Source organism: Triticum urartu, chromosome 7A, assembly GCF_056163025.1.
Source record: "Triticum urartu cultivar PI428250 chromosome 7A, HENAU_Tu73, whole genome shotgun sequence".
Taxonomy (NCBI): domain Eukaryota; kingdom Viridiplantae; phylum Streptophyta; class Magnoliopsida; order Poales; family Poaceae; genus Triticum; species Triticum urartu.
Window position 1 is genome coordinate 54,019,581 of NC_141879.1, and position 22,668 is coordinate 54,042,248.

At 41.5% G+C, this 22,668-nt stretch overlaps 2 protein-coding genes across 4 annotated transcripts; one reads left to right on the forward strand and one right to left on the reverse strand.

Moving 5' to 3' along the window:
* The first annotated feature begins 5,726 nt into the window (after positions 1-5,726).
* LOC147957665 (uncharacterized) lies at positions 5,727-10,538 on the forward strand. The gene is made up of 14 exons (XM_087531806.1): positions 5,727-5,934; positions 6,352-6,446; positions 7,780-7,950; positions 8,061-8,207; positions 8,297-8,482; positions 8,604-8,729; positions 8,804-8,937; positions 9,014-9,089; positions 9,165-9,427; positions 9,497-9,683; positions 9,759-9,878; positions 9,944-10,197; positions 10,273-10,348; positions 10,425-10,538. Exons 1-14 carry the CDS (start codon positions 5,727-5,729, stop codon positions 10,536-10,538), a joined length of 2,157 nt encoding a protein of 718 aa, XP_087387932.1.
* Positions 10,539-15,861: 5,323 nt separating this feature from the next.
* Positions 15,862-22,328, reverse strand: LOC125521061 (chromatin remodeling protein DDM1-like). 3 transcript variants are annotated; one of them, XM_048686121.2, is made up of 14 exons: positions 22,140-22,328; positions 21,637-21,960; positions 21,437-21,535; positions 20,622-20,968; positions 20,362-20,548; positions 20,092-20,267; positions 18,720-18,976; positions 18,508-18,612; positions 18,322-18,416; positions 18,127-18,246; positions 16,936-17,055; positions 16,729-16,827; positions 16,549-16,650; positions 15,862-16,426 (listed from the first exon to the last, which is right to left on the reverse strand). In XM_048686121.2, the coding sequence occupies exons 1-14, from the start codon at positions 22,230-22,232 to the stop codon at positions 16,199-16,201; spliced, it is 2,352 nt and encodes a 783-aa protein (XP_048542078.2). In that variant the 5' UTR covers positions 22,233-22,328; the 3' UTR covers positions 15,862-16,198. The 3 variants fall into 3 exon arrangements, with proteins under 3 accessions (XP_048542078.2, XP_087391869.1, XP_087391870.1); XM_087535743.1 differs by having other exon boundaries at positions 16,549-16,827; XM_087535744.1 differs by lacking the exons at positions 15,862-16,426; positions 16,549-16,650; positions 16,729-16,827; positions 16,936-17,055 and adding an exon at positions 17,105-17,317.
* Between the last annotated feature and the right edge of the window lie 340 nt (positions 22,329-22,668).

Below are 22,668 nucleotides of genomic sequence, written 5' to 3' on the forward strand. Positions count from 1 at the left end.
ACTTCAGATTTGTTATGGATCGTTTTGATAAAAAAATTGATATGAATAATTAGATAATAAGTTTGTGGGGTCCTCTATAGACGTATGTTCAAAAAGATTAGGATGTTTTGGTATTATCAACCTATTCAAACTTTATGGTGTTTTGGTATTATTGAAGTTTGGTTTTATTACCATATTGTTGGATTATTAATTGATTTTGTTGCAACCTCATGAACGAATCATTCGGTTGTCTGCCATGAATGATCATTTAGCTCCATTTGGGAAGCTGGACAGGGGTAATAGGGCTTGACGCTAGATGAGATGAGCAGCCAGAGTTTAATGTTTTTCACATACTAGGCAAATGCATGTGTGTTCATAGGATATTTACATCCTTCGGCGGCAGCATTGTGCCTCCAACTGTTTCTGCACCTACTGTCATTTTCCTCGAAGATGTACAAAGCGGATGTCATATTCCCCCGCCGTTAGAAGATCAATTCACGAAAAATTCTTCCGAGGATCACTCCCATTGCCGATCTTCCCGATTAGATCCCCGTGCCCCTCTCCCGATCGCTGCTCTTTCCCTAAAAACCCGCACTGGTTTCCAGCGCCTCCAACCACAACTAACTCTCGCCCCCACCGCTCAAGTCGCTTACGGCAAACCGAAGAAGGATGTGGAGGCGGACGTGGGTTAGATATGGATCATTATTGTCTTGGAAGTCGACGAGCGGTCGTTGATGGGGCGGGGGTGGCGCATCAGGAGTTATCCTTCTTCCTCCATTATCATATTCCACTCGCTTGCCGGTACCATGCGCCTCTCCCTCGCCCTTTGTTTTACCTCTGCCACGCTAGGAATTTGAGATGTGCAAGAATACTATAAGGAAGAAGAGAACGAGCAAGAAGCCGAGGTATTGGGTAGAGCATCCGGGTCGAGAGTAGGTCTTAGCCACGCTTCATGGTGCAGGTGAAGATAAATTCAGCCATTTCCTCGGACAGGCTTTGCTCTGTCGGTGGCGCGGTCAGAGAGCATATGGCAGGAGCGCGCGGCCGGCCTGCTGTACGCAGTTGGTGCCTTGGTGTGCAGTGGCACGACTGCGCCCGGGCATGGAGATGGGTTTCGTGTAAGGGCATGAAGCATGCGTGTTGTCGTGCTGCCGGCTGTGCTCTGCTCTGCTCACGGAGGATGCAGAGGGGTTGGTAGCTTTGGCGCTGGGAAGAGGAAGCTCGTTGTGCTCTATCTTGTGGTTCAGAGAATATACTATGTAGCCTGTACTATTCCTCTATGTCTTCCTCCCTGCTAATTCCTCTGTCTATGACAGTTATTTCCTGACTATTTGTGTGCACAGATCGAAATAACAATAGCAAGGAAAACTTGGAACATGTGGGACCATGACTAAACTCGATCTGTTTATCTCCCTCTCAAGTCACAGTTTGGTTTGTACTTTTTTGGGGGGCTAATGTCGATTTGTAGTGATTAATCATCCATTTGATTGAAAGTTCAGGTGGTCTTGGGGATCTCTAGGTGGCAGAAGATAGACATTTGGTGCCTTTTTGTTGCAAATATTTCTAGGTTTCTAGGTAGGCCAAGATTTCTCAACTTGCTGCAATATTCAGTTGTTGTATGTGGTCCTAGGCTCACACGAAATGCTGAATCATAGCAGTGAATGTAAGTTTTATTCCATGTATAGTACGTAGCAGATTTATAGCTTAATATACTTGTATAAATCCTACAACTCCCACATTAACACACGAGCAGCCCTAAATAGTAAAGTCCATCCACGATATGTCAAAAGATCCATAAAGTCATGAATTATATTTGGCAAAAATAACTATAGGTAAATATAACGTCAATTCGTACTGATCAACATCAACGCTAAAATAAAAAGTTGATTCCATAAATCCACAATTAGTATTGGTTACCTTTGGCATTGGGAAACCATGGATAATCTGGAATTGACAGCATTCATCGAACTTGTGTGGTCTCTCAGATATTACAACTGCAACAAGTATAATGAGACTGTACATTACTACCAAATTATTGAATGAAGTATTAGTACAAACTGTTAAATCATACAAAAATAGCTAAGCATGAAGATGATTAGTGTGCATGCTGTGATTTTTGTTTGCTGTAGCTAAATTTGGCATGCAAGCAATGAAAATCTTTTTATTTAATTAATACAATAATTTAATTCTTTAGACAGTTATGATTATTTAGTTATTTGCTTATTTATTAACAGGTGTGCATTTGATGGAAAAAGGAAAGAGATCTGCACCATCAACAATGGTATATATGGTAGAAAACATTGTTATATATGGTAGAACTATATTCAGCCATGATCTGCTACCCAGTTATTCTCTGGATGTCCTACCTATATATGTTAACCTTCTTTGCCATCCCTCCTCCCCCTCCTTGCTCTTCCTTCGGCCATCACAACAGCTGACCTGGACGAAAATTTCCCAAGGAGTACCTTGTGTAAGCAAGGAGCATCTTTAAGGCGAGTTCCTCTAGGTACAAACAATTCTGGATCTTTATATTCTCTAAAAGTGTAATAGTTGTTATACTAGGATCATGTTTGGTTGAGATATACTATCAAAAGTATGATTTATCTTGCATTTTCTGTATGTTCACCTACAAAATTATGCATGCAATTCTGAACACGTGATTTTCTGAAGCACATTATATAGCAAAAAAGCATGCATGCAATTCTTAACATGGTAGAGAACAAACAAATAAACAAACACTTATGAAAATCTTAATATTATGACAGTCATAATAATAAGTCCTTTCATGTAATAAAAGCCCTGTGCGTTGCACCGGTGTACAAAATGTAAATCTATGCTTACACACTTGAAAAAAACTACAAACAAACAACATTGCAATCAGTCAAACAACCATATCAGAACAAATAATTCAAACAATTTTGGTTAAAAATATTTGTCAAACATCTAATACCTTATAAGTTTGCAAATCCCGTACCATTCATAGGAAACATACACATGGATATGCTCTTACTTGATTTTCCACATGGCAAGTTGAAATAATTTTTGTTGTATCAAAAGTATTGTGATAAGATTTAGGATCAAAATTGATGAATGATTTCGGATTATGTAGTCAACAAGACAATACAAATATTAGGCATTGTTGCATGCCTAAGGCTCAAACCCAAAAATAGCCATGCACCCATAGTGAACAATAACCAGACAAATCATGAGCAAATTCATTCAAAATGATTGGCTGCATGTTCTCCATTTATAATTCACAACCAAGAGTCAAGTCATGGTCGTAGGTAAGTTTCATAGCAGAGTATATATTGAGCCTTGGCTGGAAAAATAGTTGGAAACTAAAAAAATATTAATTGATGGTCATGGTTGTCTGTCAATTAGTGTCAGTGTTGGCAGACAATGATACAACTAACAATCGAGAAACGAACTTGCTACTTAAATTGCTTGCTGATTAGAATAATAGATCCATTATAATTTGAACAGAAGCTTTTATAGAGGAAGACTCATCTTAGCACCGTAGTAGGTCCGGCTGGTGACAGCGTTGGGGACTTGGTGACGAACTGGCCAACCACACCATGCCACAGAGTTAGGGAGTCGTCGCTCCTTCCTGTGGCTGTGAGGCCGGGTCATGGCGCCTCGGCTCATTAGGAAAGAGGAACCACATCAAACCATTATATAAAGGAAGAAGAAGAGGATGAGAGGGGCGGGATCAAGAAGGGGGGCGACGTACTGGAGCTGCTGGCGATGCAGATCGAGGAGACGAACACCGCCGCGGATGCGACGGGAACTGGACCGGACCGAGCACCCGATCCCGTTTCATTGAGCTCGCTGCGGACGTTACCCGTTGGTCGCGCTGCACACAGCTCGTCGGATCCCCTGGCCGCACAGGTAGGTCGTCTGTGGGCGGAGTCACACGGTCGACGCACGCGACCATGCGGCAGGGGGAGTGGAGATGGCCGAGCTGCTAGTGGGGGTGGAGAGGACCGGTGAGGCCGCCCCAATATCTGTCGCGGCATGGGATGGATCATATCAATTTAATATGTGTGAACTAATTATCCATAACTACCTTCATTAAAATAGTAGTGACTTAGCTAAAACAATTAAAAAACATGATCCAGATCCCACAATAGTTCCATCTACAATTAATCGGCCAAACATCCAGTGACAACCACTGTTTTAAGAAGTATCAAACTTAGCACACCTCATAGCAGTTCATGTTTGTGCTAAGTCACTACATGATTGAGTGGAATAGTTAAGAGCTCGTATTTATTTGTGAAGGCCTGTATAATAGTAAACGAAGTAGTCAAACGCCCGTTTAAGTTTGCTAACCATGCTATGGTAACTGCATGATATGCTACTAACTAAAAGTGACATCATCAAAAACAAAAACACATACATAATAATTGCTAATAAAATGACAGGCAAGCTTGCATTGAAAGATAACAGTCCCTCAATTATACGCTGCTAGAAAATTAAAATCAGGGGCTAATCTATTTGGGTTTAGTTTAATTCAATCATAAAATTCACAAACAACAATTATACACTGCTAGAAATTAAAAATAAAGCACACATAAAAATAGGTTATCCTAAGCTTAGTTCTACTACGGTTACTTTCCCATGAAGAATTATTGTCCTCCATACTACATTTCCAGTAAAATGCATAGGCATCAAAATATGAAGAGTAAAGCACCCACATTAATAATAGGAGCTGTCAATATGGATAACTTTGAATTGCAAGAGGACATGGCTGAGCATTAAATGAAAAGAGAGGACACAACCTAAAATCTTTTTCCACATGGATAATAAAAATTAAAATTGGAGAAGGAAAAATAAGAAGAAGCCCTCACATATAATCGTCATGTTGAAGGTGAGGGAGCTGACATATACATCCTCTCATCGCCACATGCATCCCGGTTCGCTCTGGCCCGCATCAGTACAGCAGGGCAATAGGTGCCAGTGCTGCTCCTGCAAATGTTAATGTGGCCTTCACAAGTGGGTCTGGTTCATAATAGCAGTGGCTAATAATAGGAAATCATTAAACATGTTACTTTGAGATATGCATGCCAAATAATGCCTGCTCGGGTGATAACTTTTCTTGGGAGTGTACTTTTGTGATAATTTGGTAAATTTGCATAAATTCAAACCAAATCAATTGATTCTGCATAAGCTAATTATATGCCACACCACAATCTAAGATAGTTTAACCTCCATTGGTTCATGACTTGTTTTCTGAACATCTTAGGGTATTTGATAACATAGTTTTTAGATAATGTGCAAGAGCTATGCGCTTCTTATTTTAATCCGAAAGCATTACCGATGATAAGAAACTGACCAAGAAAGGCGCACGGCTGTACCCATTCTATAAAAGGTCAATGTCTTCTGTTATCCGTCATGCACAGCAAGACGGTCTGCAACATATTGAAAAAAAATGCTCAAAGTTGTAGCAAACATCTGCACAAACCCTATAATAATGCTCAAGGTTCTAGCAAACATCTCCAAAAACCCTAGCAAACATCTAGCAAACATCAGCAGAAACCCTAGCTAACATCTAGCAAGCATCTACACAAACATATGGAAACTAAAATGCTCAATATTCAGTTCAACATCTGCACAAAACCTATAAAATAGATCTAAGGTTGCAGAGATGCTGCCATAGATTAAGGATTAATTTGCTTACCATCAGATAAGCGGGATCCGTGCGAGCTAGCTGTTGCTGAGAGGGAGTTACTGCCGAGGGGTGCAGCAGCATGAGGCGGGCACAGAGTGATGTCCTGTGGCCGGCTGGCTGGAGCGGTGGGGATGTGGAGGGTGGTCAGATGCGCCGTTGGTTGAGGTGGTTGTGTCCCCGCGGCGCGTCGGTCAGCACACAGCGTGCTGAGTGCTTGTGCATGTCATCCCTCCTTGCCGAGGGCGGCGGCGCCGGCAAGCAGTCGTCGTCCTCGCCGTGCATGCGAGGTTTGGTCACCGCCCCGCACCACAGATAGAATAGAGAACCACATCAGCACGCTAGAAACATTCGAAGAAGACTAGGAGGGGGCGGATCTGCCATGGGCAGTGTCGTACCGGAGCTGTGGCGTTGCAGATCTGGACTCAACTCCTCGGATCCACCTGCGACATCGCCGGAGAGGAGCGCCGCCGTGGATCCGTGCTGAGTGCATGTGCATGACATCCCTCCTTGCCGAGGGCGGCGGCGTCAGTAAGCAGTCGTCATCCTCGCCGTGCATGTGAGGTTTGCTCATGGCGCCGCGGCACAGAGAGAACAGAGAATGAGTTCAGTGGCTAAGAAGACGAGGAGGGGGCGGATCTGAGCAGCCCGCGTTGAATGGATTTGTGAGGCATGGGTAGTAGCTTACTGGAGTTGTGTCGTTGCAGATAGTGACGCGTCGCTGCGGATCCAGCTGCGACATCGCTGGAGAGTAGCGCCGCCGCGGATCCGACCGGAACGGGACCGCATCCATCACCCGCAGGTGCTCCAGGATGCGCGCCCCTTCCGTCGCGCTCGGTCGCGCAGTCCACAGCAGGCAGCCCCAAGGTCAGTGGATGCAGGAGACCGATGCGGTGGCCGGCGGGTGGGAGAGTGGGTCTTCCTGCTCGTCGACGCGGGCGGCGATGCGGCGGGGGGAGGGGAAAGGGCGAGAGGGTTTGTGTGAGTGAGACGAGAGGAGATGAGAGAGTGAGCGAGACGAGAGGATAAGGTATGTTAGGTAGAATGTGGCGGGGGGAGGGGAACGGGCGACGGCGCGTCGTTTTAGTTCTGCTGCCGCCCTAGAGGCCTGCGTGCCAGGTGGGCCGTGCTGGCGGGCCGCGCAACAGGCCCGTCGTGGCGGGCATGGCGGTTTTTTTGCTGTTTTCTTTTCCTTTTTCTCTTTACTTTTTTGGGCTTCTGTTTATATTTTATTTCCTATTCTTTTTTATTTTTTAGTTACATTAATTTGTTTTAATTATAATATACAGCGTTCGTTGCATGTCACAAAAGTGTTCAATAGTATTAATGAAATGTTCATGGTTTTTTAAAACAGTTCATCATCCATTACAAAATTGTTATTATAAAATGTTCAATGAATATATAATCATTGTGTTTTTTAAATTTGGTAACTATATATTACAAAAATTCGAAATATGTATTAAAAATTTGTTCAACTTATATTACAAAAATATATAATCATTGCGTTTTATGTTTATTTTATTTTCCTTTATCTCTTTTTTTATTTTTGTTATGTTTAAATTTTTTCCTTATACTCTTTTATTCTTTATTTATAATGTTTGGTTTTTATTATAATATACAGAGTTCAATGCATGTCACAAAAGTGTTCAACGGTATTAAGGAAATGTTCATGTTTTTTCGAAAAGTTCATCATCCATTACAAAATTGTTCAACATTTATTGTAAAATGTTAAGTGAATATATAAACACTGTGTTTTTTAAATTTGTTAATTGTATAAAACAAAAAAATTTAATTATATATTAAAAATTGTTCAACTTATATTACACAAATATATAATTGATGAGTTTTTTGTTTATTTTCTTTTCCTTTATCTCTGATTTTTTTTCTATTTATATTTTTTCCTAAACTTTTTATTCTTTATTTAGATTGTTTTGTTTTTTATTATATGATGCATACAAAAATCCTATTTATATGTCAGCATAGATATAAAGTGATGGGTTCCGACATACGCACTGATGTAACGGTGACAGTCCACACTGAAACACCACGAGAAGAGGTGCATATAGCTAACCTTACTCTGTATGTATATTATAGATGATAATATGAATGGTCTATTTATATTCTTGTTTAATCAGAATATAGGAGACATGGATATGGACATTGGAGATGCACAGAAAGAATACATGGAGGTTTCAGATGCAACATCGAAAGAAGGGGCCGGATATTCACAACATAATAACGTCGAAGAGGTTATATCTCATAACAAACCAAAAAAGGATGCTAATTTGCGTGTTATCCCACTAGGTATATGTTTATATTAGTATCGATCTTATTTTTGTGATATTGCCTTTTGTATTCAACTAATTTGGCTCATTTTTTTAACTAAGTTGTCTCACTTTTTATGAATTTGACATACTACGTTTGTACCCCTAGAGATATTACAGTCATCGAATCAATAAAGTGTGCCCGCAAGGATACCCAGTTCGTGGACATTGGAGATGCCTTGTTAGCAACCGACGATTTGAAATGCCTTATAAAAAATGATATGTTCTTACATGACGGTGTAAAACCAATTGCACAAACTTTGTAATCAATAATATGAACAATATATAATATCATAAAATATAAATATATCCTAAATGTTGTTTATAGGTGATAAATGCTTACATATATTGCATCCTTGCTCACGACCATCTACAAGACAGAGCGGGTGAAAAGGTACACATTATTAGCACGTTTGTATCTGGCCAGATAAAAGAAGACGGTGAAAGAGACATCGACCCATCAAAATATCATCGCATTGTGCGTCATGTTAATAATTATCTACAGCAAGATATGGTTAGTTGTTGTCTTCATATCCATGCATATATTTATGGATTTTTTATTTAGTTCTTATGTCTAATGATTTATTAATAATTATGTCTAATTGTGATTGTGATTTGTATGATATTTACATCAGTTATTCATTCCGATAAACATGTTGTGCTACCATTGGTATCTAGCAGTCCCTAATGCCAAAAAACGAGAGATCCAAGTATTGGACTCACTTGGTGAGAATGTCAAATGCAATGACCTTGCTACTACGGTAACTATCTATTTTTTTACTCATCTTAACATATGTTTTGTTTGACTTCATCCCTAACATTTCTCATATGATAGTTACGGGGGCTCGAGAAATGGCTGAAACTTGCAGAGCAGAGTCCGGAGTTTATCAGAGGTGATAAGTGGCCCGATCTCAATGTTACAGAATGGACGGTTGAAGAGCAAATTCAGGAGGCAATACAAACCGATGGGTAAGCAATTGTTAAAATGTTTGTTTATTTGATTCATCTGTGTGATATTCTAAAGCACACTTACCAAATATTATAGCGTATCATGTGGGTTGTTTATGCTAAATTACATGGAATATTGGACATCACATGGACTGTCAGACCAGTTCACCCAGGTATTTCATTTTTATACATTATTTCATTATTTTATCTGAAAATATTATATAACTTTTTTGTATAAATTTTTTTAGGAGGATATGAAACATTTTCGTCAAACATTAGCAGTCATTTTGCTTGATTCACAGCTTAATTTGCTAAAAGGATGTCCCATATACCATAAACCTGTCAGCGAAGAAAATTTAGCTAATTCTGATTTCGAGATCCTGGATAATCCTCCTGACATAGTCGAACAAAAATGTCCTGCCCCAGTCACTATTATTCCCACGGACCAACGTCAAATACTTGCCGACCTCTGCAAGTACATCATGTCGATCGGTGATGCCGGGTGTTTGGAGTAAGCATCATGTATCAATATTTAATGTGCGAATGTATATTATTGTTCTTCTTACCATCCAAATTACAGGAAGGTATGGGTCCGGAGCTGCACACCCGATCCAATGAGCTTAAGTCTTAAAAAACTTCAGTGCATACTTAAGATGGAGCAGCCTATGGACAATGATTGCTTCAACACTGTCGTGCGTATGCTGGCATGTGATGAGGGAGTATTGTTCACAGACCCTCCTATACACTACATGGATCTACGATTTTGTGTAAGTTATCGTAACTCTTCATTCTATGTGCCATTAGTATCAACATGTTTAAACAATATTTCTTTTTTTACTTAGTCCATGATGCTAGAGTCAACACGAGGTCAGAAGTTTTGTGAGAAGGAAACTATCCAGACATTGGCAACATTATTTGATAGCTGGCCTGGAATGGAGAACGACATCTCATCTTGCAATAAGGTAAATAAAATATTTTGTCCATCGTTATGATGGTTTGTTGTTGTTTCTAATAACTCCACTTGTAGATTTATCTTCCCTATGCATCCATTGGCCGATACATATTGTGCGTCATCGACAAAGAGGCACGTCGTCTATATATTATGGATCCTATTCAAACATCACAATCGTCAGAGGATAAAAACTTGAGGCATTCACTGAAATTAAAAAGTTATGCAAGGGATTTCAAAGAAGCACTCGAAATAAAGATGCCTGGTTGGAATTATGATATATCTAAATGGCAACGTTTATTTCCGTTTGGTGTTCCAACGAGTGTAGACGGGTAATGAATTCATAACAAGAGTATTTACTTTTGTTATCACTATATTTTTTATATTATTAAATTAATTTTTTTCAGGAATGTGTCTGGCTATTTTATTTTTCATTTTATGCTCTGGTGGAAGGGTAAAGAATTGGTGAAGCCGATTTGCGCGGTGAGTATTGTGCGTTACATGTTTTAATACCTTCGGCGTGAAATTGTCATACTAACTACATGTCTTGTTTCTATAGGATGGGAATGAATTGAGGAAGCATTTTTTATTATACTTACTAAAACATCGTGGGAATGAAGCTAGAGGAAACTTTCCTGATATTGTGAAAGAATTTCTTAAGCGCATCATCTAGATATTAATAGTTTTATAATAGATGTTCAGTTGGAACATCACTCAGTTGTTACATGGACATCTCGTTATTTTTTCTTTTATGTTATCCAATTACATTGCAATAATGGACTTCCGTTATTAAATAATTGTGTTTGTGTTATATTGTTTGTATGTGTGAAATATTCCAAGAGCTCGTGGCAACGCACGGGCATTCTACTAGTCTTATTTAGTATTGCACAATATTTCTAATTCTAGCATGTAAAAACAGTTTTGGCCACTCCGATTTAATTTAGTTTAAGTGGCTTCGATTGAGTACTAGCCGTTTCGATATAGTTCAATTTAGTTTCTGTTTTGCACATTCCGAATTAAAATTCAGTTTTAAAAGTTAAGTGTAGAAAGAACAGTTTTTACATCACCTATTGGAGCACTGCCGCGCGGCTGATGCATTTTACCTCATCTGTTAGCGTTGGGTGTTTTCTGGTGATGTAAAAATCAATTTTTGATGATGTAAATTTTACATCTAACATTTTTTGGTGATGTATTCTATACCATCTGTTGGAGATGATGTAAGCGACATTTGGAGAAACTGGCGCTCATGCGCGCGCCCGCCCGCCCGTGGGCCAGCCCATGTAGAAAGTATGCTGCTAGGTCGGATTTAACTGGTTTCTCTTCTGGTCGCTGGATCGCATTTTGACCTGTCGCGGTTCATCGTTCAACTATTGACTTTTACAAACATAAGCAAAAAAATAAGAAAAATGAAAAAATGCAGAATATCAAAAAGAGTTAGCGAAGTGAAAAAAATCACCGATTTTGAAAAAAATAATCCAAATTGAAAAAAGGTCATTGCTTTTTAAAAAATTCACCGAATTTAAAAGTTCAAAAATATCGAAAAAATCATCACCAATTTGAATAAAAAAATCAACGATTTTTAAACAATGTTCATCGAATTTGAAAATAGTTCATGAATTTGACAAAAAAAATCATCAATTTGGAAAGATTTCAAGTATTTAAAAAAGTTCAAAAAACTCAAATAAGTTATTGAATTCAAAACATTCGTTGATTTTGGAAAAATCATGAATTTGGAAAAAAAGTTCATCAAATTTGCAAACATATTTTGAAAAAAATGTTAACAAAGTTTGAAAAAAATTTCATTGGTTTATTTTAAAAATCATGGTTTTAGAAAAATAATCAATTTGGAAAAAAACAGTCATCAATTTGAAAAAGGTTCACACATTTAAGAAAGGAGAAAAGAAACACGCCATAAAAACATAGGAACCCAGGTGGACGACGGTAAAAAACGAACAGAAAATAAATGGGCCAGCCCGCTAAAAGACCTAGAATAGAACACCCGCAAAAAAAAGACCTAGAATAGAGGGGATGCGCCCTGTGCTGGATGGCCTTTAAGCGGCGCCTTAAGCGTCGTATAGGAAATGCCATAAGAAGTTCAGCGTATGGCAGAATAAAACGAGATAGGACAGACCTAGCCGGTAGCCGCCTGGTGTTGTAGTGCATGTGGGTCGTGTTATTTGGGCCCCCGCGTAGGACTGGACCAAAGCATTCTCGCTAGGCGCTGGTCAGTTCTCTGCGAAACCAATCGAGCGACCAGAATGATATCAATGGCATACGCATGAACGATGGACTCTACTACTAAAAAACGGCACTGTCGATGGATTAAACATGCAGCAGCGCGGCCGGTAGGCAGACGGTGGGTCGGAGGCTAAAATGCGGGATCAAGACCGCACGGTGCACCGTAGCGCGGCGACGTTTCTGGGCTGCTGGTGGCCAGAGGAAGGGTAAGAGCAACTTTAGCAGACCCAGTATACTCGCGAACTGTAAACGCGGTATAAGGACCGTGAAAGTAAGGGTTTAAGGGGCCATTTCTGTTGCGGCCGAACAGACACTGTATTTGGAACTATAAATATCAAAACAAATCATTGGCGGACCAAATTGAAGAACACATAGCATATTCATAGTTTGATCATGGGTACATAGATCGATTAACACTGCATTATACTACAATGCCACACTGCCGTACCCTAAACTAAGCAAAATTTGAGCTTACCTGAGCTCTCCGGGTATGGCGGAGGCGCCATGTGCCATGCGGCCAGTTTCTCGTGGAGGTCGCGGTCGGCGGCGAGCGCCTGCTCAAAGAGGAGGTCGCTGAGCTCGTCCCCCCGCCGGCGATGGGCGTCTTCCTCCTGCTGCTCGCGCGCAGTGCGCTCGGTGAGCGCCGCCTCGAAGGCGCCCGTGTCGGGCCTAAGGAGGTAGTCCTCCGGCCTGATGATGTCGTGGTCACGCGGGCGCTCCTCCCTCGGCTCGACATTGACGGCGGGGAGGTCGCCGGACTCCTTCTCCTTCTTCACCGGCAGTGGCCCCGCGCCAGAAGTGCTCCCTGTGCCGGAAGAGCTCCCCACGCCGGAGGAGCGCCTCGCATGGTGGAGGTCGTACTCCTCCATCTCGCGGCGGAGGAGGGACCCTGGCACCGGCATCCCATACTTGGTGTAGCGCTTGGCCGCGCGCTTGCTCGCCGCGTCGGAGGTGACGGAGCGTTTGCCGGCTGATGAATTACCTATGGAGCAGCGCGGCTGATGAATTACCCATGGAGCAGCGCGGCCGGTAGGCCGACGGTCAAAGGCTAAAAATGTGACGACACAGCGCGCGGGGTCAAGACCGCATGGCGCACACGCGCATGCATTGTGTGAGCACTGGGAGCATAGCAGCGTGGCGATGTTTCCGGGCTGCCGGTGGCCAAAGGAAGGGTAAATCACCATTGCGTGGGTGAAATTCTTGATGAGTAAATTTAAGCAGGATTTAATTAAAAATCTGAGAAATTGCTATTAAAAGTTCAATCTCAACATGTATATATTCCTATTGAAATTGGTGATTCGGTTTAGCATCATATAGAAATATAGTGTGTATAGATTATTTTGAAATTGTATCACTCTTTCATTTTGATACTTTATTTAACTTTGCCCCACATTAACTTTTCTCTGTCCTCCGCCGCTGATAAGTACCACAAGCTCCCTCACAGATGCAATAAATCATATGTAGCCGTTATTTATTAGAACATTATTATAGTGCCAGAGGGACAAAAGAAAGTCTAAAGAGCCTACATGTGGACCTAACCAAACCGTGTTATAAAAGGTAGATGTAGTAGCATAGAGCAAACATGACAATGCAACCTACAGTTGTGGCAAAGTTGACGAGAGGAGGTAATAGAGACAAAGCAGGTTGATCACCATGTTTCCGATCCGGTATTTGGATGGGAGCCCAATAGCATTCCGTGGGATTGAGAGACACAGGGAACTTGTTGAGTGCTCGTTGTTGTCCCCCATCTTCTCCTTACCCATTATTGTGCAATGCTAGTCTTAGTATGGCCTCTTGTTCGTCATATTGATGTGCATGAGGTCATTTTTCTGGTCGGACCATGTGTCGGAACTTTGCCTGGACATTGTATGAAAGAGTGATACAATCTAACATCTTTTTTGTGTACTTTTACTCCTGTTGTGTGGCATTGTTATATATTTAGCCTCTAATGTCACATCAACTCGAAGTATTCATCAAATTTTTGGGTCTCAGCATATATACCAGTTAGCTGCTGTCTCGGGCGTTGTACAAAAGGAGTAGCATAAGGCACAGATAAAACTTGGCGCCAAGCGGCTCAAATAGATTAACACTTTAGCAGTGAATTTATGTCCCGATTATCTCGGCATGCTAGCGATAGACTTCTTAGTTTACATAGTAGTCTTTCTTGTCAAGCTGATATTTTTTGGTTGTGTTTGTTCTGGATGTTCTGGCCTCTTCCTTCTTAGTCGAGATCATTTTTCTTGATGATGTAATAAACTCTGTAATAAGTTTGGATGCATGCATCTGTGACGCAGAACCGAGGGTAATAAAACATTCCATTGATATTTAAAACTAAACGCACTTATGCATTACTCACCCTATAGCTAGACTATCATCCAAATTATTACACCTTATTACACCAAGAGTCTAAAAGCTCATATGCTTTCGCACACTGAAGTACCACATACAGGTCTAGTGCGGGGCCATGTGGATAACCTGCACAAAATTAGAGAACTTTCATCACTTTGGAAACAATATAATCATGAGAGTACCTAATTTTCCAACATAAGAGACATACTCCCGATCGGATTTGAGACTTAAGTTGCCTATTCGCCCCACCAAATGAGTTTCTAAACATATTTGCAGTACTAGTTAGCGGAGGAAGGTTAAAAGCCACATAGTTGTTCATCATAACAGATCCACGAAAAGGCACATCACGAAAACAAATGATGGATCACATAGTCTTTGGCCCTGTTTGGTTCAGCTTTTATTGACAGATTCCGCTGCCGCGCAGCAGAATCTGATTTCAGAAATCCGCTGCCAAAATCTGAACCAAAAGCGGAAGCAGCCCAGGATGTGCTTTCCAAAATCTAATTCCGCTGCGGGCCAAAATCTAAAAAAGCTGTATCAGCTGGTTTGCCAAATGACCTACATCTTTTTCATATCAGATTTTCCACAGCTGTTTTTCCACAGCAGATTTTTCACAACTGCTTTTAGAAATCCACAGCCGAACCAAACAGGGCCTTTGTCGTAGAAACAACAATTTTACTACCATTCCAGTTGTGTTTGGTCTGATTGTCATGGCTAAAATAACTCCTCTAGAGAGGTGACAAAAGAATATTTCTATTCTTAGGGGACTCCGATGTTCCAAATGAATTTCTCCTGAAGGAGCGGTTATGGTTCACCATGCCGACATACATGGATATTTACGGAAAACAACCATGGATATGTAGATTCCATATGAATACATCTAATTCTTAAGGCATGTTAATCTCCACCAGTCTCTGAACCAGATTTAACCATCCGTCAGAAGGCGACGTTCAATGGGGTAACAGTAACACTTGTGCCACCCTACCGAACATGTGTGACGCACAATTTTGTACAGCGAAGGGTATTGCTGACTGATGCGTGTCTCAAAGCCAGGGATCTTTACAAAATATAGCATTGTCGCCACTGACTAGGAAGGACCCCTACAAAAGAATCTATGTTTGACTCATGGAAAACACATCTAGAATTTGTAGTTTGTGTGATTAACCATCACCTATTGATAGGGTTCTTTCAGTGATGTATTTACATCACAGGTCACAACAACTCTTACCAAACTGCATCCCCATTTGATATGAAAGTATGTTTCATGACGAACCAAATGGTAATTAAATGATAATTTATCAATAAACTTCATCAAAGTTCATAAACTTTGACTGCAAACTAATCTGCAGTATACTTTGACATGGAGGGAGTAGTGATTAGGCAAGACTGAAAAAATAAATACAAAACGATTAAAATAGTTTCCCTGCATATTCTCCAGATTCTTGCAACAAAGCACAAGTGCACAACACAGCGGGAGCAACTGCATTTCATCACCATCACGCACGATCTCTGCATGTTTCTGCATGTACCAATAAAGATCGGCAGTCCTACACCAAAACCTGAACGATCTAGCATTGCGGAGCAGAACAATGACAGTCTACCTTAGGTTGCCTAACTATCTTGGAAGAAGGCACGAGCATAAGTTTGGAAAACAGCCCACCAAAACATCAGCTTGAACCGCTGTCGACCATTAGGCGGCCAACAAGCCGCATCAAAACAGCGCCGAGTCACCGTTGCTAGGATGGCTCAGCTGGTGAGCGCCGAGAGCATGCCGCCACCACTCTTCGAGGCCAGCACCACCTCCCAGCCAGGCCCTTTCAGGGGGACAAGAGGGGCGGCACTGGCAGCCGCAGCAGGGCCGGTCAGGTCGCTCCGGTCCATCACCTTCAGAAGGTCCTCGTCGCTGATATCCATCTGGATCATCCTGTCTTCCTCGCCCTGCTCGTCCCTCAGCAGCGCCAGCAGCTCCGCCTCCTGCAGTTCTCGACAAAAAGAAGGAACACATCAGCAATCATGCAAGCAATTGATGATCCCTGAAGAGACAATTTACACGGTACACCGGACACAATCTTCTATATTCGACAGAATTTTTTTACATCTAAGGCGTTAGGCTTGGCGGCATCTTGTTGAAACTGTCCCTTCCCAATCACCACATGCTCTAGCTTCAGCTTTCCAAAAGCTCTCTTGATAATCCGACCCTGTGACAATGAGGAGATGAGCCCTGATGCCACAAAACTTAGCCAAGCAAGAGTCTGAAGATCATCCCCTAGACATACCTCAACAGAATTCGATGTTGCCAGCCGATAAACATGGACCGGTTTTGTTTGACCAATGCGGTGGCATCGATCCATAGCCTGTAAATCCATCTGAGGGTTCTGCAAAACAGAGCAAAAAATTCAACATGCCACAGCTATGAAAGCTAAACTGAAGGCAAGCATTGTACCAACGACACCTACAAACACTCCAGATAGACAGAAAATTACCCAGTCACTGTCATACAGGATGCAAGTATCAGCAGAAGTAAGGTTGATACCAAGCCCACCAGCACGCGTGCTTAGAATGAAGACGTTCAGACCACTGTTCAAGTCATTAAACTCCGCTATCTGCCGCAGGGAAACAAATAGTGAGATGGCAACATCTATAGACAGCCTTCAATTATCTAAGGGAAAAGGATTAGCATGTAACAGAAAAGGAATATAAAGGAACATCTTATTGTTTAGAGCACTGGTTCCACAATAACCAGCCAGGCCCATTTAACACAAGGGTTCATAAAACCATTGAATCTGCAGTATCTTCCCCCACAAGTTTGCGTTCTGGCTGGTTTGGGAGGGATGTTAAACTCCATCCAGCTTTGACACCTAGTAGCTGCAAATTAAGTATTTTTCCTTTCAACAAGATATCTAATCCAAGTTTTAAAGTAGCTATGTCCAAATATGTTTTTAATTATTTTTATTCTTTTAACTAACACATATTTGCTAAACCGCTTTAGAATGCGGGTAATGAAACACCATCCAGTGTGATACGGACAAGCTGCCAAATTACTCCGAGTTTTCTTCCTTCCGATGAGATACCTAACACAGGTTTCTAACGCAGTATGTATGGTTGTAGCTAATTTTTCCCTAATTACAGTTTTCTAAATAAATTTAGGAACAACCATGCAAATTAATACCAGTACCTGGGAACCAATTCAGGGGTTTGTGTCCTAAACTCATGTTTATGCTACCGCACATGTGCCCAATGTGGATGTTAAATTCACAAGCCCATAGGATACCACATACGTGTCCAAAACAGCTCATGTGTGCAAATAGGAAAGGTGCGCGCATAAGCAATGCATAAATATAAACGAGCATCGTGCAATTCTTCAAGATCTTGATTGTTACTTGCATTCATAGCATAAGGCTGCGGAATACGGATATCCTTCATATATGGACAAGGATCATACTATGGATTGTAGAAACAAGAATATGATTGTTTAGTTTCTCTGTTGTTAGGTGTGTTTCCAAACTATATAAACAGGGCTGCCACGCCTATTATAGCCATGCCAAGAATCAATCTAAGCTAGCTTAGCCTTCTTTCTTAGCATAGTTAGTGGTAGTTATCTCAGTATCTACAAGCATATGTACGATCGATGATGTCCAGTAAACTAGTAATAAATTGGCAGACTACCACATTACCTGCTTCCTCCTATCTTCCAGCTTAACATTACCATCAATTCGGCAAACCTTCAGACCTTTTGTATCCAAATAATAGTCAAGGATGTCCAAAACTTTTGTCCACTGAGAAAATATAAGGACCTACAAACATATCAATGGAACTATATGTCAGGTCCGAAAATTACAATAATGAACATGTGCTTGCACGTGCCCAACCTTGTGATTTCGTTTGAGTAGAGCATCCAGTAACCTATCCAACAGCTGAAATTTGCCACATTGTTCGAGAAGCTTTTCAACAGGTGGATAGAAGTCTGCAAACAGAAAAGTAACAATGTGGATAAAAGAAAATAAATCAAACAGAACAATGAAACTAGCATATGTCCAATGAGCAATGATACACACAGCTTGTGTCGAATGCAGCATCCAAAAGATCAGGGTGGCCACAATTTTTCCTGAGCTGAATGAGTAGATTATTTAGCTTCGTCTTGATGCCAGGTCTCCGCAAAACTATAAGATAGCAAAAACTTGTCACATTCATATGTTATTTACTTATGGGCAGATTGGACAATAAGTACGCATGAAGACATGCATGAGATGAGCGTACACACACATACCAATATCTGTGTTCTCATGCAAGTAGTTGTCGAATGTCCTCTCAACCAAGTGATTCTGGATTTGTTTCTGATGTTCAGTCATGTTAGCATAAATGATTATCTCTTTCTTTCGTGGAAGCATGTGTTCTACATCCTCCTTCATCCGCCTTAGAAGGAATGGACGCAAAATGGCATGAAGCTTTGAGACAACAAGGACTCTTTTGTTCTCATCAGTTTCTTCCTGTTGTTCCCCATCTCCCTTACCAGAAAAATCAAACCTGTAAGAATAAGAATACCATCAGATCAACAGAGGCAAAATGATACAGATTTCCATGAAATATTCAACAATAACTTCACCATCTTTACGACAAAAAAGTTAAAAAAAACATGTTAGGGTATCAAATCCATCCGAATAGTTCAAGTAGTATGTCCATATTTCATAATTCATCGGTATACAACTAAGCAAACATAACATATCAACAGGTAACCTAAATAAGATAACATAAATCTGAATAATAGACAAATTGATAGGCATGGCATATCAGTGTCTGGTACACAACATAAATCAGGAAGAATTGTCATAACAACTGTTTTCTATTACTGGTGTTCTTAAAGTCTACATGTCCCAAATTTACAATTAAGAACATCTGCACATGGAGCTATATACCCACAAGTGGCAAATACACAGTGAGATGGCAGCTCACGCACATAATAATATCAGCCAGAGAACCCTGGCAGTGCCCACTGTGGCCAATGGTAATCCCTCATTTTTGGGGAGTTACCCATGTGGAGTGCAATTTTTCTGGCCTGTAACATTTGGAACAGGGCTGCGTTGCCAACTTTATAGTTAACCATTTCTAAATTCTTTCTAATAAATGGGTACTGCCCCTGCCAGGTTACTCAAAAACCAAAATGTTTCAAGAGTTGTATGAATAATAAATTACTAGGATTACACCATATATTTGTTTATATGCTGGGGAATTGATAACTCACTTAATTAAATTCAACAGATTTGTTTGCATTGGTTGACCACAATATGCACTCTTAAGGACCAAGCATTATAACTTTACGGATCCTGACAAATGACATAACTCCTGACTAGAACAGACAGACATATCTCCGCAATTAGATTCATACATCATTTGACTATCTATACAACATCTAGCCAATGACAGAGCAAACTATCTGAATGCTAGAAAAATGTTACATTGGATGATTCAGGTAGCTTATCTAATTATAATCAATATAAGCCAATAAAAAAGGCCACAAGATTGGCGGCAAGCACAAGAATTGCTCCCAGGATACGAAGACTATGGAGAAAAATGGCATGCACAGAAACTACATAAAGTAAAGGGGCAGACAGCAGTGCAGGTGTTAGTTCAGCAGATCATACCATGACTCAAATTCCTGATGGGATGAGAATATATCAGGCAAAATGAAGTTCAGTAGCGACCACAGCTCTGCTAGGTTATTCTGAAGAGGTGTCCCAGTCAAAAGGAGCTTATTCTCCATCGGAATGCGCCTTAGCTCCCTCAATAATTTACAATTCGTATTTTTCAACCGATGCCCCTGCAAAAAGAAATATCAAACTGACATGTAAATACATAGGGATGGGGGAGAAACATACAAGGACAAAAATACGGAGCAGATGAAATTTCATCACCTCATCGACAACAACATACTTCCACTGGTAATTAGCAAGAAGTTTTGCATCAAACATGGCCATCTCAAATGAAGTGATTATTATCGGAAAATTAGGGCCAACTTTTTTGGGCATGAATTTCCTCCTTAGCTCTGCCCGAGCCACTTTATCTCCATGATAAATCAGACCAATCAGAGATGGAGCAAACCTGAAATCAAGAACTCAACATAAGACAGCAAACTAAGAACATATAAAGTGAAAGACAACCATGGATAATTTACCTTGATAACTCATTTAACCAGTTTGACAGAGTGGAAAGGGGAGCAATAACCATGTACGGACCGTCCATACCATTTCCTTTGAGATGGGCAAGAAATCCAATTGTCTGGATTGTTTTCCCGAGGCCCATTTGATCAGCTAGAATTCCATTTAGGCCGTTTTGCCACAGCGATATTAACCACTTAATACCCTTTATCTGGTAAGATTTCAGCTTTCCTCCAGTCAATAATGGAACAAGATTGGCTTGCTCTTTTTCCCACCTTTCTTCTTCAGTGAGAGTACTATCATCAGCAGTACGGTCTTCACGCGATCTTGTAAGCATGGCTGTGACTGCTGTCTTAGCCTTCTTCTGAACAATATTTATATACCATAGTGAGAAGCAACAGAAGGTTAACGTAATGTCTGACCATAGAAAATGACCAATGATCCATCTTGAGGAAAAAATTAACAAGACATTCACAATTATAGAACTATTAGATCCCATTGACATCAACAAGTCCAGACAAATCAAAGTAACGCTGATCTTATTCTAGTGTGTAGACAGCAGTAGCTATACTCCAACAAAACTCAAACTGTCAAACAACACCTTTAACTAAGACGTGTGTAGTACACATACACTAGAAGGATGCTACTAGTGTACAATAACAGATCAAGTGGCCTCCCCAGAATTATTCAAGCAAAATCCTCTGAGCTGGTAATACAGACGAACTGCAGCGCATCGACAGTATATGACAACCAAACATTTGCATAATCTGGAAGACAGATATAGTAACATATTCACGAATCCAGGAAGACAATGTATGAAATCAGAACTCACGTCATTGTACTTTGGCTTAGCCTTTGCTTTCCTCTTTCTGCCGCGACCTTTCTTCTGCTCTTCCACAGGTTCATCTTCGTCTTTAACTTCGACAGCTTTCTGCAACACCACAAATGTCAACAAAAGAAGAAGAGGAATTAAAATAACTATCAGGTAGTAGTGATCAAGAAACCGAACAGTGAGAGATATAGCCAGCATACATCTGTGATCTGCTCCATCCTCTCAAGCAGGAATTCAGAAAACAGCTGTGTCTTTGTCAGCAGTTCGTCCAGTTTGCTGAACCGCTCATTCGGATCAAAAGCCTTCCGAGCTTCTCTCTTCCTGGCCTCCTCCTCTTCCTCTGCCTTGAGCCGGGCCTGGCACAGCTCATCTTCCTCCTTGGCCATCACCTCCGTAACCAAACCAGCGACGCCGTCCTGGAACTCATCAGACTCCCCCTCTCTGACGGAGTTCAGTAACTGATCTTCAGTGGCCTCGCGCTTCGAATCGCCGGCGTTTCCCTCGTCCTTGGCCTCGGGCATTTTCTGATCTCGCGCAAGAATAACCGTGTCAGGGTAAAGGATCGAATTTTCTTTTCGTGGAACAAAAAGGGGCCGAAATCGCTCGAAAACCTAATCGGACGAAATTCAAACATCGCGCCCAACCGAAGGAAATGGAGTCGGCCTAGGAATTGAAAGACGGAAGTTTTCGAAGAAGAAATAACCTCGTCCGATACAGGGGAATCGGCGTCGGTGGCGGCGGCCGTGATGACGGTGGGGGCGGCGGCGGCCGCCACATTCGCCACGGCGACCACCATCTTGACTGGCTTCGACGGCGACGGGCGGCGACGCTGGCGATGGCCGAGGGAGCCGAGGCGGCGGGGGCACGGGCAGGAGCGCCTCGGGTGGTGGTGCTGGGGGGGGGGGGGGGGGGGGGGGGGGGGGGTGGGGAGACGAAACGAAAGGGCGGCGGCGCAGGCAGAGTGGGTGCGAACCGGCGGAGGCAATAGGTCCTTTTGAAGGTGGATGGACAGCGCGTGCATTTCAAAAAGACTCTCTTTTTTGGGGGAAAGTATTTCGAAATGATCCACCTGCCAAAATTAGTGTACTAGTATAGATTGGTAATTAGCTGCGTTTCCTTCCACTAAGTTTGCACGTGCAACGCACGGCTTGACTAATGCTCTTTGTTAAGATACAACATCTATTTTCAATCAAAACACTTTGTCTGTAGTTATAGTTCTTAATGGCGGTGTA